Genomic DNA, 16522 nt, shown 5'->3' with positions numbered 1-16522 from the left:
AAAATAATAATAATAATAATAATAATAATAGAGGTTTATAGTTACATATCTTTTAAGTAAATCAAACACAAAAAATAACTTTGTTGTAAGCATATAGTACTGCTATCAAATGTTGAAACACCAATGTAACACACACACACACACACAAAGATAAATAAAGAATTTGAATAATGTTCAATATTCACCTAGTGTGATTAGCAACACTTAGAGCTTTGGTGTGATTCCTAATTGACCAAGTCATCTATTAAATCTAATGCTTTTCTAACATAAATCATGAATGCAAATTTTTAAGTCAATTACCAATCTGTTGATACTATTTTTGCTAAAAGAATTCAAGTTTCATTATAATACATTATGAATTATTGTCTACCAAGAATTTAGGAACATACCTATTTTGCAATGAATTGTCTAGGTCTTCATTTCCTTTGCCTTTGCCCTCAACATCACCCGCCACATCTTTCTACATAAAATAGAGAACCAATTGTGGTAGAATATAGATGCAAAAATAAGAAATACAATGAAAAAAAAATTAAAGTATTAACCGTACGTATGAGGATTCTGTAAAAATGTAAATAATTGATACATAATATGATAGAGTTGAAATATTAAATAATGCTAAAAAGTTTATATGCAAAAGAAATGAAGTTATTGTAATCAGTAGATAGATACCCAAAGTACCAATCCATTAAAACTACAAACTTTGAAACACAAATTGAAAAGGATTTCAATAAAGAGAAAAATAGACCTAACCGTACCCATTCTTCTTGGACTTTGGGTTGCCTCAAAGGCTTGGCCTTTCCAAATACAAACCCAGAAATAAATAAAGAAACATTAACAAAGAGTGTAGTCGAGCTCTCATAGGGAATCTATACTTGAAATAAATCAATGATAAATGATATTAAAATCGAATCAATAGAGAGTCAAAGGAATCTACCAAATAATGGCTCTGGCAATGCAACGGCAAAAGAAATAAAGTTTCACAAAAGAGGGTAGAAATAGACCTTTGCAAGAGTTCTGCTATATGTATGGAGTGCCTCGTTCTTGTCCCCTATAGACAAATAGAAAAATAAAATAATACAATTTTACATTCCAAACAACAGTCATAATTATAATAAGAAAAGGGTAATACAAATCAAATAGTTGGCGTGCAATACTCAATCCAGTTTGGAGTATTTATTAAATTAGAAAGTTAACATTGACACCCAAACCAGTAGATACGAAAAAAAAAAAAAAAAAAAAAAAAAAAAAAAAAGACACCAAAATCAAAAGGAATTAAAAAACAAATGATAAAATAAATAAATAAATAACTAACTAAATAAAATTCAGAGAATGAATTGAAATAAGAAGAAGAAAAGAACATCACATAGGATGACAACCAAACCACGTTTAAGTAAAGAAAATTCCTTGTTTCTCGGCAATACCTTCAATGGCTGTTAACCCCAAGCTAAATGGGTTTCAAACGTCTTTGATCATGCCCTTTATTTCTTCGTCATTCAAGCTTAATCAAAACCAATAACCCAAATACCTAAATTAATAAAAATCAACCCAAAATCTTGAAAAATCATCAAGCAAATCTGGATGATCATCAAAAAGAGTTGCAACCTGAAAATTGTAAAACAAAAACCACTAAGAATATTAAAATCCAGCCCACTAAGACTACTGAAAGTTACATGAATAAGAAAACTTTAGAATTAAAAAAAAAAAAAAAAAAAAAAAAAAAGAGCCATAACACGCTAACCAGCCTAACCTCATTGTAGGCCTTAATTGTTATGCCCTTGTGCTCCTTCTGGCACACATTCATAATGTCTTGGAATGCTTTATAAACATCATTTTGAAAGTGTTTCTATACCCCCCCAAAAAAAAAAAAAAAAAATCAACATTAAACTGCTAGGAACCAACATTTGCAGTTGAAATTCAACAAAGCAAAACAATATCTTCACCTTTATCTTGTTCACAAAGCTGATAGTTTCTTGAAATTCAACCTTATTTTGTGGAGGACCTAGAAATTCAACTGTTGACTCACTCTTTAAGGTATCTTTGTCATCATAAGAAGCCAAATTTGCATTCACTCCAAAACCTTCACGTGTCCTTTACCGCCTTGAGATAGGTTAAGGCATCAGCCTTTTTTAGTTTCCGCGTGGTAACACCAAGACCACTACCTCCTTCTCCACCCGTTGGGACTTGGGATTGCCCATAGCTTCAAATCCACAAACACATATACCAAGAGCACAATTCAAACTCAAACAATAGTACAGAAATATTACATAACCCATATCTCTTTTCCCTCACAAAGCCCCATTTAAATTCAGCAAATACCATCATACAAAAACTCACCAAGCAAACCCATTAGAGAGGTTAAACCAAAAGTTTTGAAAAAACAAAAGGTACAAAGAAAGAAACTTACGAGTCTTCAGGAGAAGAACCAAAGGGTCTCTTGAATTGCGAAGAGTTATCATAAACGTTGTCTCCTAATCTCTTCATCTCTGAACTAATCCACCACAAAAATTACAACTCACCAACAAAAAGAAGAATGAAAAAGACCTATAATGAGATACTGTTTCGAGCCTAATTTATTTTAATTAGTTTTGGATAAACATTAATGATATGAATATGTTGTGGTGATTGAAATAAAATAGTTTTAAATTTGGATGAGTTAGAGGAGTTTGGATTACGATGAATTATATGATTAGTTTTGCTAATAGAATCCACAATGCTGTACGACTCTCCCCCTCCCCTTGTCTCTTGTGAAATCAGTGATTTCATTGGATATAAAAATACATAGAAGTAGTTTTAATGAAAATGAGCCCACATACATTTAGTCACATGGAGCAAAATTCAACTTCAATTTTAGATTCTAATTGAACCTTTGGAAGGATAATTATGAACTGATCGCCACATAGATATAAACACAAGGCACAAAATTAGAGTTCTAATTTGGAATCGCAATTTGAGTTTCTCTCTGCTTCACCTATTATTATATATATAGACAAGTCATATGACTTATTAAAAAAGGCATTTGACTAAATTTATACATAAATGACTTCTTCTATCATTACATGGTGAGTTGGAGGAATATAGTTCGAAAAGATCGATTTGAAACTAAAATTTATAGTGACAGTGATAATGGGTGCTATGCCTAAGAGAAATTGTGGATCAAAAGGCAAATGCCAATGAGGCTGTGGGCTTTTGGGGGTGGGAACAAGGGCTTGGGCTTTGAAAGACTGGTGTTTGTTCTTTTAAACATTAGGTACATCTTGGTGGCATTATAGGAATTTTCCTGTACATAATTGGAAAAGTTTTGTAAGTTTGGGTTTTTCGTCTTTCGAACTTTTGCAAAATTTTCCTTTAATTCTTGGTTATGTTTGTGGCTGTGGGATGGATTGTGGGAACATGCATGTTCCATTGCTAAAAGGTAAAATTCTTAGAAATAAATACTTTACATGCTTTGTTTGTAAGTATATCTTTGAAATAAATATTCACAAGCTGTTATAAATGAATATACTCACGTGTATGTGTGTGTTGTTTGTACAAAACATTTTTCGTAAAAAAAAAAAAAAAAATGACAAGTATCTAATTTTTTTCATCAAAATTTTAGTTAGAATTAAAATTAAAATTGGGTACTATTCTTTGGATATGTGGTGTGAGGTGTCTAACACCTTCTTCACACGTAACTGAACTTACGAGTAGGGCTGTCCACAGGTCAGGTTTGTGCCCAACCCGGAACCGACCCGATCACTTTGGGTCTCCTAAACATGGACCCGCCGATGGCAACAGTTCGGGTGGTCAGACGTCAAAATTTTCCAGTTGGTTTCTGGTCGGACTCGGATTGTGAGAATCGCGCCGGATTTTTGCCAAAATCTGCCTATTTTTGCTGGATCTGACCGGATTTCGAAGAGAGCTTGGCTGATCTCAACGAGCTTAGGCCGAACTTGAAGAGATCTTGGCAAATCTCAACGAGATCAGGCCCGATCTCGAAGAGATCCGGCGAGATCTCAAAGAGATCAGGCCAGATATCGACGAGATCTCGCCGGATCTCGACAGATCAGACAAAATCATACCGGCGAGCTACTTCAATTGACGGAGAAAGCTTTTCCGATGTGTTTTCCGGTCGGGTCGGTTGAAATCGGTTTTCCATGCTTTATCCCGTCAACCGACCCGCTGGACTCGAATTTTGGGATCGGGGATCCGCCGCCGACCATCACTGGCGTCGGGTCGGCCGGTTCTCGAGCCAGATCGGGCGGGTTGGGCGGGTACCAGGTCTGGTTGGACACCCCTACTTACGAGTTCAAAATCTTTGATTCGAGACTTTTGGTGTACCTTATTAACAAACCCTTAAAATTGATTTAGTTAATTAGGTAACTAAAAAAGAATTAGACAAGTAGATGACCAATCACACCCACTACAAAACTAATGGTTGGTGGCAACTCGTAAAATAAAAAATAAAAAAATAAAAAAAAAAAGAAAGAAAAAGAAGAAGAGAGAGACTCACACACAATGTGTGATAAACCAAAAAGAAAGGCCTTCAACAAGCCTTTTTCTCATTTTTTTTGGATGTCCACAACCACTATAAAAAAATATATATAATTTTTACAACCAAAAAAAAAAAAAAAGTGATGGTTTCAAACTACTTTTCAAAAAAATTCTCAAATAAGTTTTCGAAAAAAAAAAGTTTTCAAAATCTTTTAAATTCTTAATGAATTCTCAATGAGGTTTTCAAATACTTATTTTCAAATAAATTGTCAAAAAAGAATGAATTTTTTAAAATCTTTTCCCAAATAATTTTTAAAAAACAATTTTACTAAGAAAAAAAAACAAAAACAAAAAAGTGTTTTTCATATATATGTATGCAGTGGTGTTCATAGTGCGGTGCCATTTTGGGCCATTTTTAGCACCACATTTTGTGGTGCAATTTTTCTAAAATCATAACTACACCGCACCTCATTTTTGCGGTCACATATGTGATACGATGTATAAGATGCGGTTTGAAACCGATATATTTTTCAAATTTTGGGTTTTTCCTGCACAGCCCAAAATTGATTTTTCCTTTTGTTTTGGGCCAAGTTTTAAACTATTGAGCTAGTTTTTCTTTATTTTAAGTTGCTTTTCCTAATCAACACTTGCTAGGGTTATTAAATTATTAATAATATTTTAAAAAAATAAACATATTAATATATAGAAAGGGTGTGGGGTAGGGTGGTTTTCTTATTATAAAACCACAAACTGCATTGCACTATGCAGTGTGGTTATTCCATTTTGCAGGTAGTTTTTGTGCGGTTTTTGTGGTTCGATGAACACCCCTATATGTATGTATTATATCTAGACACCAATATATATATATATATATATATATATATATATATATTTATATATATTCTATCTTCTTCTTCTTTAAATGGCATCTAAACCCCCATTAGGACACAATATAGGTATGTCTCACAAGAGTAGTGATGACATAAGAACTCCCACTTCTTTGTGTTGAAGGTTCCATAAGGCTTGAAGGGGATTAGACTTTATTTAAAGAGGGAAAAAAAAAATTTTAATCAACTTTACAATATTTCAAGTCATTTACTTTCAAGCCTTTACATTTCAAGTCTTTACATTCTTGTCTTTTAAATTTCAAGCTATTTACTTTCCAAGTTTTATTTTATCTTTATTTATTTTATTATTTTATCTTTATTTATTTTATTGATAATGTGCCATAAAGTAAGATGCTTGGGTATAAATCTCCCCTACACCCCTGTTCTAAGAAAAATACTTTCTTTTTATGCTTTTCCCCATCTTTTCAAGCAAGTCTTTGAAAACAAAAAAAGGAAGTTCCTTTTTAAAAAAATGTGAAACCCAAAACCCTAAGAAGTAAGTGTTAAAAAAATCTTTTTTTTAAAGGGTTCAAAAGTGCTTTTTATTTTTTATAAAGCTGTTTTTTTTAGTTTGTTTAAAAAAAAAAAAAAAAAAAAAAACTGTTTTATAACACTTTTTTTCAAATTTGCCTTTCTATTTTCTGCACCGTATAAAATATGTTTTCTACACTGTATAAAAATAGTTTTTTGCACTGTATAAAAAACGGTTTTCTGCATTAACAATGTTAGGACATATGTGAATCATGTTAGGAACATATGTCGATATAAAATTGACTAATCTTTTAACAAAACATATTTTACTTGTAATTAGATAGGTCTAGGATGTGTTTAATACTTCAAGGAACAAGGTTTCAAGTTCAAGTGTTAAAGCCATGCAAATCTGTCCAAGAATCAAGTGAAGAAGTGCTGGATTTTAAAGCTCAATAGCTAGCTCGACAAATAGCATCTATCGAGATTTAAAAGGCAGCTTTTGCCCGATGCTCGACAGCTGCTCGATAGATAACCTATTTATCGAGCTTTAAGAAAATTAGATTTTCAAATTTCACTCCAATCCATGTATATATGTTTAGGCTTTCTTTTCTCACAACCCTAAACATATATAAGGATTATTTTAAAGGCCGTCACAACTGATGCAAGTGAGTACAACTTGATGCAAAGGTTTTTCACAAGTATATTGTGACCGAAGACAATTTGCCCTAATTCATCTTTCTCTTCAAGAAACTGCTGTGTTTGCACGTCGTAAGGTTTTGTAACCAAGGAGTTTCGTGATCTTCATCATGTTGATGAACTGAAGAACTTTGCAGCCAACATCCTTCTCAAGTTGGTGGTTAGTCACTTACTTGGATCCATGCATCGATTGATTAGTCACGTACTAGGAGTCGTGCATTGAAAAAGAAATATTGTCATTACAGAACAAGTCCAATTAGGTATTGGGATAAGGGTTCAACTGTAGGTTGGTATAAGGTACTGGAATTCTTATATTTGTAACCACTTGTTGTGATAATAGTAGATTCTCGGGAGTGGTAACCTTAAAATCACCCGGTGGGGTTTTGCCTTGGAGGTTTTCCTCATTCATAAATAAATCACCGTGTCAACTTTATTTTCTGTTGCATATTTATTTAGTTGGTGATTTGTTTGTGCTACTATGCATATTGCATATTAATCGGATTAATTAATTAACTTGGATAATTAATTGGTTAATTCATCACAAGGGATCAATACATTTTTGGTCTATCAAACAAAAATTGTTTTCTGCATGAAATAAAATCTGTTTTTCAAAAAAACTGTTTTTCTAAAAGTTGTTTTTAAAATTTGTTTTCAAAACCTTTTCAAACTAAAAAAATCTGTTTTCTAAAAAAGAGGGGGTTGTCCAAAACTTTCTTTCCAAGAAAATAATTAATTTTTTCTTTTTTTTAGGGAAGGGCCAAAACTTCCAAAAACCAAAAAAAAAAAAAAAAAAAATGTTTTCAAAGTTTTTTTTTATGTTTTACAAAATGTTTTCAAAAAAACATTTTTCTTGAAAAGTTTGTTTTTGATGCAAAAAGAAAAGATTTCAAAAAGAGGTTTTCAAAAAAAGCCGTTTGGTAACGTTGTTTGTATTTTTTGGAAATACGTGTGGGTAAAAAAGTGTGTAAAAATACGTGTAATATTGTTTTAAAACTGGAAAAAAAAATGTTGCTTAAACTACCCTACCAAACAGCCCCTATGTTTTCATAAACCTTTCTGCTAAGCAAAATGTTTTCAAAAAGTGCTTTTCTAAAATAATAACTGTAATGTGATAACCCTTTCTTTTTAAGCCTTTTTCTTAGAACTAGTTAGGGCAGCACGTGCAATGCATGTGCTAGCCATGAAAAAAAAAAGTTGTGATTAAGATCAATTCTAAATTTTATTTGTATCACAAAATAAAGATATAAATCATTTGATTTTTAAAATACATAGAGATTTACATTAAACAAAAGAGACATTAATTTTAAGAATTTTGATAATTATGTCATAAAAAGTTAATCTCATTCGTATAAAACCGTGACGGATCTTTGTCCAATATTTTATTATTTTATTTTGACCTATAACTTGCATCTCAATAGTTGTAAATATATTGTAATAACAACAATATGTCACGACATTTTTAGTTGTACTAGATCTCAGTATGATATTTTATTATTTTATTTTATTGTATTTTGACTTATAAGGAATTGACACATGCATCACAACATTTTCACAATATCTCTATGTATACATTGTACTTAATTACAATGTAAATTTATATTATAGACATAAAAAAAATGGTACAAAATTTGTACACATTTACAAAATTTGTACAATATTTACCATTTTTTGTGCAAATGTGTATAATATTAACCACTTTTGTGTATTTACAATGTAAACTTACATTGTAAGTACAATGTTAACTTGCATTGTAAGTACAAAGTAAATATATAAAGACCTTAAAAAAAAAAAAACAAAAAAACAAAACAAAACAAAAACAAAGCTCAAACCAACTGGCATACTTGAAGGGGGAAAACAAACAAAACAAAACAAAAAGTGCACCTCACTAATTGAATAAACCAAAAAAAACTATTCATGAACCTTTGGCTCTTTTTATATATTTAAAAGAAATAGATATGCCAACATACATAAATATTTAAAAGGGGAAAAAAAAAACACAAACCGATAACTGAAAGAAAAAAAAAAAAAAAAAAAAACACTTTAGGAACGGTAGAAATTAATGTTAAAATGTTGTAGACTTAGCATTTTTTTTATTTGATCTATAAAAAATATAACAATAAGTGTTGTAGCATTTTTTCAAAACATTTATTTTTAGTTGTGGTTGGTCACAATCTCATATTTTATTATTTTATTTCGACTTGTAAAAAATTGACACATCAATAATTGTAAAAATATTATGAAATTTGTTGTGTCAGTATAACAATATATATATACCAACTTACATAAATATTTAAAAGAAAAAGAAAAAAAAAACACTTTAGGCACTGCATCTACCGTGCCAATTGAGTAAACTAAAAGCACTGCACAATAAGTGTTGTAACATTTTCTCAAAACATTTATTTTTAGTTGTGATTGGTCACAGTCTCATATTTTATTATTTTATTTCGACTTGTAAGAAATTGACAAGTTAATAATTGTGAAATTTGTTATGTTAGTATAACAATATATATACCAGCTTACATAAATATCTAAAAGAAAAAGAAAAAGAAAAAATTTAGGCACTGTAGCACAGTGCCAATTGAATAAAATAAAAGCACTTCACAATAAGTGTTGTAACATTTTTTCAAAACATTTATTTTTAGTTGTGGTTGGTTAAAATCTTATATTTTATTATTTTATTTCGACTTGTAAGAAATTGACACGTCAATAATTGTAAAAATATTGTGAAATTTGTTGTGTCAGTATAACAATATATATACCAGGTTACATAAATATTAAAAAAAAAAGAAAAAAAAAACACAAACCGATTACTGAAAGAAAAAAAAAAAAGGCACTGTAGCTACAGTGCCAGTTAACTAAACCAAAAGCACTGTAGATACAGTGCATACATGCATTGGTGATAAAACAAAAGCACTGCACGATAAGTGTTGTAATATTTTCTCAAAACATTTATTTTTAGTTGTGGTTGGTCACAGTCTCATTTTATTATTTTATTTCAACTTGTAAAAAATTGACATGTCAATAATTGTGAAAATATTGTAAAATTTATTGTGTCAGTATAATAATATATATACCAGCTTACATAAATATTAAAAAAAAAAAAAAAAACACACACACACACACACACCAATTACTGTAGCTTTTACACATTTATCTAACAAGTGTCACAACATTTTCACAAAACATTTATTTTCAGTTGTGGTTGGTCACAGTTTCATATTTTATTATTTTATTTTGACTTATAAGAAATTGACACCTCAATAATTGTGAAAATATTGTGAAATTTTTTGTATCAGTATAACAATATATATAAAAGAAAAAAAAACAAACGGAAGACTGAAAAAAAAAAAAAAAAAAAAAATGGCTCACCAAAACTGCACTGTAGATGAACAGTGCAATACATTATGTGAATAGTGGCTAAACACTGTAGCGGCATAGCCGCTTTTTATATAGTTAATAGATAGTGGTAGTTTGTGGACTTGTGTTCAAGGCTCATTTTATTGAGTTCTTGAACATCCCATAAGCATACATTGTTCCTAATAAATTTGGCACTAATAACTGTCCTTTTGTCATTCTTTTTTGTATAAATACAAATGAGAAAAATGGTGGATGACAACAAGGTGCTATTCTTCCAACCCTCCTTTTTTATTCCTTGTTGTTTTTCTTTGTATAGTTATGGTATTCACATGCTAGCTACATAATAAATAGATACTAACATGTTATTGTATAGTATATATGAATACCCTTGTCACATGCTAATTATGTATATATCTTTTACATGCCTTGTTTGTATATTTTGATGGAGTTATTATTCACATGAATACTATACGTAAATATTCACTCACATGTATATATATGTACACTGTGTGCACAGTGGCAATGCCATGTTATGCTCAGGGTATTCCCAAGAACATCCTGAGTTGAAATTTTTTTTTTATATATAATAATTAAAATTTTTTAATTTGTTTACCCTTAAAAAAAAATAGGAACACCTTCAGATTAAAAAAAAAAAAAAGATATATATATGTTCTACTTTCAAGCAAAAAAAAAAAAAAAACCCAAAAAAAAAATAAAATTGTAACAGAGCAAAACAACGGATGGCAAGCCCAACATTAAGCCCATGGCAAGCCCAACAGACTACAGAGGAAGCAAACCCACAGATTCTCAAAAAAAAAAAAAAAAAAAAAAAAAAAACCCAATACAGAGCAGATCAGTACATTAGAAACCTTAAATCAATACATCAGAAATCACTAAAGCTAAAGCAAACCTAAAAACAGAGCAACGCCTCCCCTTAAAAGTTAGATCAGTCCAGTCGCAGTCCAGACTCCAAAGCACATCGTCACCCCTCATCGAAGATCGGTCTAGTCGCAATCCAAAGCACATCGTCACTCATCAAAGATCGCTTGCACATCATTGGAGATTGGTCCAGTCCAGAGCACATCATCGCTGGGTCGCTCGCCCCTCATCGTAGATCACAGATCGCTCAGTGCCTCAACTGCTCCGGTGCTCGATGCTCCCTCCCCCAAGATATTTCTCTCTTTTTTTCTCTCTAACTCTCTCTCTCAATCTCTCATTGAAATGAAAAGTGAAAACTATGAAAATATAAAATGAAATTAATGAATGAGAGTCTAACTCTCTCTCTTTTGAACTGTGACTCTTTGATTGGCTCATTGGCTAGCCGAATCTTTAGCTTTATTAATATATATATATATATATATATATATTTTTTTTTTTTTGACTTTTTGAATTTGACTTTATCTTATCGTTGGCGTGTGTTGGTGTTGGTGAGATATTAATTGTCTTTTAGTGTAATGTGTATTGTGATTTGTGATTGTGAAATTTTATGATTGACAGCTGGCTCTTGTGATTGGGGCATTAGGCATGAGGCTTGTAAGAAATCACTCTTTTTTAGACTTGGACTTAAGCTATAGGGCCTATATATTTTTGTGCTGCACAATTTATTGACTTTTTTTTTTTTTGGTTAAGTAATAGTGTGATATTCCAAGTATCAAACAACCATGGTAATTAGTTGAACTAATTAATTTTGTTTGTTTGGGATATTAATTAACCAATAATTAATTAAGGAAATCAACTAATAAACAATAATTAATAATTTAATTAACCAATACATTATAAAAGACAAACAAATTAAATTATGTTAGGCTAAACAACAATTAATAATTTTATAATTAATGAAACAACAATATAACAAATTATAGTTTATAAAAAAAAAATTAATAAAACAACTAAACAATAATACATTTGGGAAAAATTCCTGGAGCTGCTACTTGGAAAAATTATGCTTCTTAAGGAACACCCTGAAAAAAATTCTTAAAGTCGCCACTATGTGTGCAAAAACCTTTTCAAAAAATATCAAAATGCCAAGTATTCCATTTTTTTGTAAAAAGTTAACGTTGGGATTTAATTAAAATGAGGTACTATCTTCGGATAGGCATTGTGGGGTGCCTAACACTTTCCCCACACATAACCAAACTTCCAAGTCTCAGATCTTTGGTTCAAAGACTTTTGGTTTACCTCAATTAATGAACCATTAAAATTTGGTTTAGTTAATTAGGTAACTTAAAATAAATTAAACATCTAGGTGACCAATCACACCTAAAACAAAGCCAATGGTTGGTGGTGACTCCTAAAATAAAAATAAGAAAAAGGGACTCACACACACACACCCCCACTATAGATACACAATCACACGCGAGTCACGTCGCCAAGGACTCAATGTGTGACAATCGGAAAAATTAGGCGTCCATAGGGTTTTTTGTCTTTTGAATTTTTGCAAAATTTTCCTTTAATTCTTGGTTATGTTTGTGGCTATGGGATGGATTGTGGGAACATACATGTTCCATTGCTAAAAGATAAAATCCTTAGAAATAAATACTTCACATGATTTGTTTTTTAATAAATCTTTGAAATAAATATTTGCATGCTGCGTTATAAATGAATACTCACATATGTGTGTGTGTGTGTTTATTGTTGTACAAAACATTTTCAAGAAGCAAAATGCCAAGCATTTAATTTTTTCATCAAAAGGATAATGCTAGAATTAAAATTAAAATGGGGTATTACCTTTTGGATAAGCAGTGTGGGGTGTTTAACAACTTCCCCATACGTAACCGAACTCCCGAGTCCAAAATTTTTTGTTCGAGACTTTTGGTTTATCTTAATTAAAAAACCTTTAAAATTGGTTTAGTTAATTAGGTAACTAAAAAATAATTAGACAAATAGGTGACCAATCACCAGCGTCTCATGGACACACAAGGACAAAACTAGCCTTCTTTGTTGTTCACTGTACTATCTTATGTAATATCCTATAATATCTTGTAGCCAACCCATATCCGGGCACCTCCTTGGGCCTGTTTTTGTACGTCCTTGATTTCCATATTAATGAATTTTTATCGTTTTGATCTCAATAAAAATAATAATAATAAATAAAATAAAAACCAATGGTTGGTGGCGATTCTTAAAATAAATAAGAAAAAGAGATCCACACACACACCTCACCCTAGAAACACATGCACATAAAAAGTCACGTCACCAAGGATTCAATGTGCGATGAATCAAAAAGAAAGGCCTTCAACAAGCCTTTTTCTCTTTTTTTTTTTTTTTTGGGCATCCACAACCACTATTAAAAAAATTTATAATTTTTACCCCCAAAAAAAAAGTGAAGGTTTCAAAGTACTTTTCATACAAATTCTCAAATAAATTTTCAAAAAAAAAGTTTACAAAATCTTTTAAATTCTTAATGGATTTTTCTTTCCTAAGAAATTCCCAACAAGGTTTTTTAAAAAAATGATGAAGTTTTCAAATTTTTTTTTTTTCAAACAAATTTTGCAAAAATGAATGAAGCTTTTTAAATCTTTTCTCAAATAATTTTTTAAAAACAGTTTTACAAAGAAAAAAAACAAAAACAAAAAAGAGTTTTTTGCAGCTAACCTTTTCCCCAAAGATTCAAATGGAGGATTTTTTTTTTTAAGAAAAAAAATCTTTACTTTCAAATGAATCTTCAAAGGTGTTATCAATTTTATTTTTTTTAAAGGTTGACTCATTTTAAATTTTTAATGGCCCAAGTTGTTTGATGATTCAAGTCTTTCATTTCTAGTTTTGTCAAGGAGTCTTGCGTTTATTTTGTTTTCTAGTTTTGTTTGGGACTTAAATCTATATTTACCTTGTCTAGGGAAGTTAAATCTATTTTTCATCCTTCATCTAGGGGGTTTAAGGTGCACCTAGTTCTTTGTTTGTGCCTTAGGCCCATCCTTGTTTGTCTTGGGATGTTAGGCCCATCTTGTTTCGTCATAGGGCCTTAGGCATATCTTTGTTTTTATCTAGGGGAATTAGGCCTATCATTGTTCTCTGATTGGGTCTTAGGCCCATCCTTGTGTTTTTTAGGAGCTTAGGCCCATCTTGTTTTGCCATAGGCCCACCCTTTTTTGTCTAAAGGCCTTTAGGCCCACCTTGTTCTCTATTTGGGCCTTATGCTCATCCTCGTTTATCTTGGGCTATAACTACGTCACGTCCTTTGTTTGGGTCTTAGGCTTATTCTTATTTTGTATGGAGATCATAGAGCATTAGCATCCGGGAATGCAAAAAAATGTCTATTATACATCCTCAAAACCTACTTTATCTATTTTACCATCCCATTTTACAACTCAATAAACATTTTAATTTCTATTTTTACATATACTCATTAAAATAATATAAATTATACCAACAAATAATATAAATAAATCAATTATGTACATTGTTTGCCCCTTTGTATGCTTTCGTACCTTGTTTGCCCCTTTGTGCTTTCTATACATTGTTTGCCCCTTTGTGTGCATCCTTTGTTTCTTTGTTATCTCTTTTACTTGTTTGTTGGTTTTGTGTTTTCTTGGTTGTTGCATGTACACACTTGGAATGAGGGCACAACTTCCAAACACAAGCTAAAAAGAGCAAAATGCAAGTAGACGCAAGCCCAAAAAGGGCAATGTTCAGTAGATAAGACGCTTAGCCTCTCTGTGTGGTTATCTCTTCCTCTCTCTTAGCCCTTTCTTTAGAACCTTGCATCTAGATTAGGGCTTTCTTTCCTTGTATCTTGTTTGGGCTGCATTTGTAGGGTATGACAATGTCTGATTTACATTTCCTATACCTTGTTAAGCCATACCCTTTGGATGTAGGCGATGTCTATTTTATCTTTCTTGTACCTTGCTTGGGCAACGTTCCTTGGGTATGACATTGTTTGATTTACTTTTCTTGTACCTTTTTAGGCCATACCCTAGGAACGTTGGCAATGTCTAGTTTACTTTCCTACTCTGTGTGCTTGCATTGTGCATGGTGTGTATATATATATATGTGTGTGTGTGTGTGTGTGTGTGTCTACTTGTTTAAAGATGGTCCATGCACTTTGTATGATGGACTCACATGGTTAGGACGACAATCCTCTCATGATCATGGGTGCTCTTGAGTTTGGAGTGTGGGTATGCACTCAAGGCAACTGCTATAGGTGCATATTCATGCTACATTGTGTGCATGATTGTCACGATGTGATTGTCTTGATCCATGTCAGCTAGTGACATTGGTTTCCCCATGTATGCGACACGCATTGATTTTTTTGATGCTTTGGTGAGCTTTAGCTTGCCCTAGCATGAACATGCTAATGCGCACCGTATACACAGGCACGAAACCCTGTCGGTGCGCCATAGCGCACCAAACATGTAACTCTATCGAATTTTCACCGTGAAAGTGAGGTATCTTTTTGCTGTATTCTTGCCATGAAATCTTGGTGAGGATTTTGTTTTGTGTGCTATGATGCACCTAAGGAGAAATGATATCAGATTTCCGCCACGAAAATAAGGCGAAATGCTACCGGATTTTCGTCATGTAAATTTGGCAACAATTCCAAATGTGCAAGCGAAGCATTGATAAAGGCCACACCATTTCCAAAATCAAACCTTAAAGCCCAATTCTTTTAAAGCCTCGAAAGCTAATAATAGCTTGTTTTTAACTGCCAATGTTCAAAAATTAAGATTTTACCAAAACAAAGAATTGTCTCTGAACAGGCGTTATGGGGTGCTTAACACCTTCCCCATACGTAACCAGACTTCCAAACTAAAGAATCAAAGATTTTTTGCCGTCCGTATTAGATTAGGAAAAACGACCATTTTTCTTAACCTATGATTGGTAATAAAATCAAATAAAGTCAAGTGACCAATCACACTTTAGAAAAAACCCAATAATTGGTGGCGACTGCACTTACCTTTGGTAATAATAGGTTAAAATTGACTCAATTTAGTCACACACCAGAGATTTTTACCCTCTTTTTTCATAGCACTTGAGCTTAAGCCGTCCCCTAATAGGGGAGGGGCACGAGCGTCACTGCGATGGGTGGTTAACTGTCGTGAGGCATTGACTACCCTATTGAAAATTTTCACATTTGGTCAAAAGTCAACCCATAAAGTCAACATAAGGTCAACGTCAACATTGGAAGTCAACTAGGCCTGACATGGCAAGAAGCGTTGACATGATGCTAACATGTAGCTAATGATGATGCCATGGATGACATCATTAGAAAGAGTACAATGCGTGGCTGACCAGGAGGTTCTCTTGGTGGCGAATGGTAGCGCATGGAATACATAGGCTATCTCACCAATACTTCCACCGACGTGTGAAAGGTCCATCAGATGCCAAATTCTATGGTTTTGTAGATCAAGAGACTAAGAAGCTGTTCAAGCGGCGTGTGTGACCAACTAAGGAAATGCAAGTGAGGAATCCAAGAGGTGCATGAATCGGCACAGAATATGGTGGTTGCATGTGGTGGCGTGTGTAGATGATTTTGGAGGCAGGATTCCTGTGTTTTACTCACAAGACGTCGCAAAGCTCAACATTGTGATTGGTTTCGTCAAACAAAGGCTTGAAAGGCACAGATTTGAGAAGATTAGACATGACTTGCCTGAGAATTTTAAGACAGTGGCAGTTGTAAGGAAATGTCGATGGTGACGGGGACG

The 16522-nt window shown here is 32.3% G+C and overlaps 1 protein-coding gene across 1 annotated transcript; it reads right to left on the bottom strand.

Annotated features, from left to right (window-relative positions):
- Positions 1-376: 376 nt before the first annotated feature.
- Positions 377-2481, bottom strand: LOC126696289 (uncharacterized). Its single transcript, XM_050393052.1, has 5 exons — positions 2405-2481; positions 2160-2197; positions 1941-2077; positions 1002-1048; positions 377-460 (listed from the first exon to the last, which is right to left on the bottom strand). The coding sequence occupies exons 1-5, from the start codon at positions 2479-2481 to the stop codon at positions 409-411; spliced, it is 351 nt and encodes a 116-aa protein (XP_050249009.1). The 3' UTR covers positions 377-408.
- Between the last annotated feature and the right edge of the window lie 14041 nt (positions 2482-16522).

Source organism: Quercus robur, chromosome 8 (genome assembly GCF_932294415.1).
Source record: "Quercus robur chromosome 8, dhQueRobu3.1, whole genome shotgun sequence".
NCBI classification, from domain to species: Eukaryota; Viridiplantae; Streptophyta; class Magnoliopsida; order Fagales; family Fagaceae; genus Quercus; species Quercus robur.
Note: the sequence above shows the minus strand (reverse complement) of the source record. Positions and strands in the feature narration are given on the sequence as shown.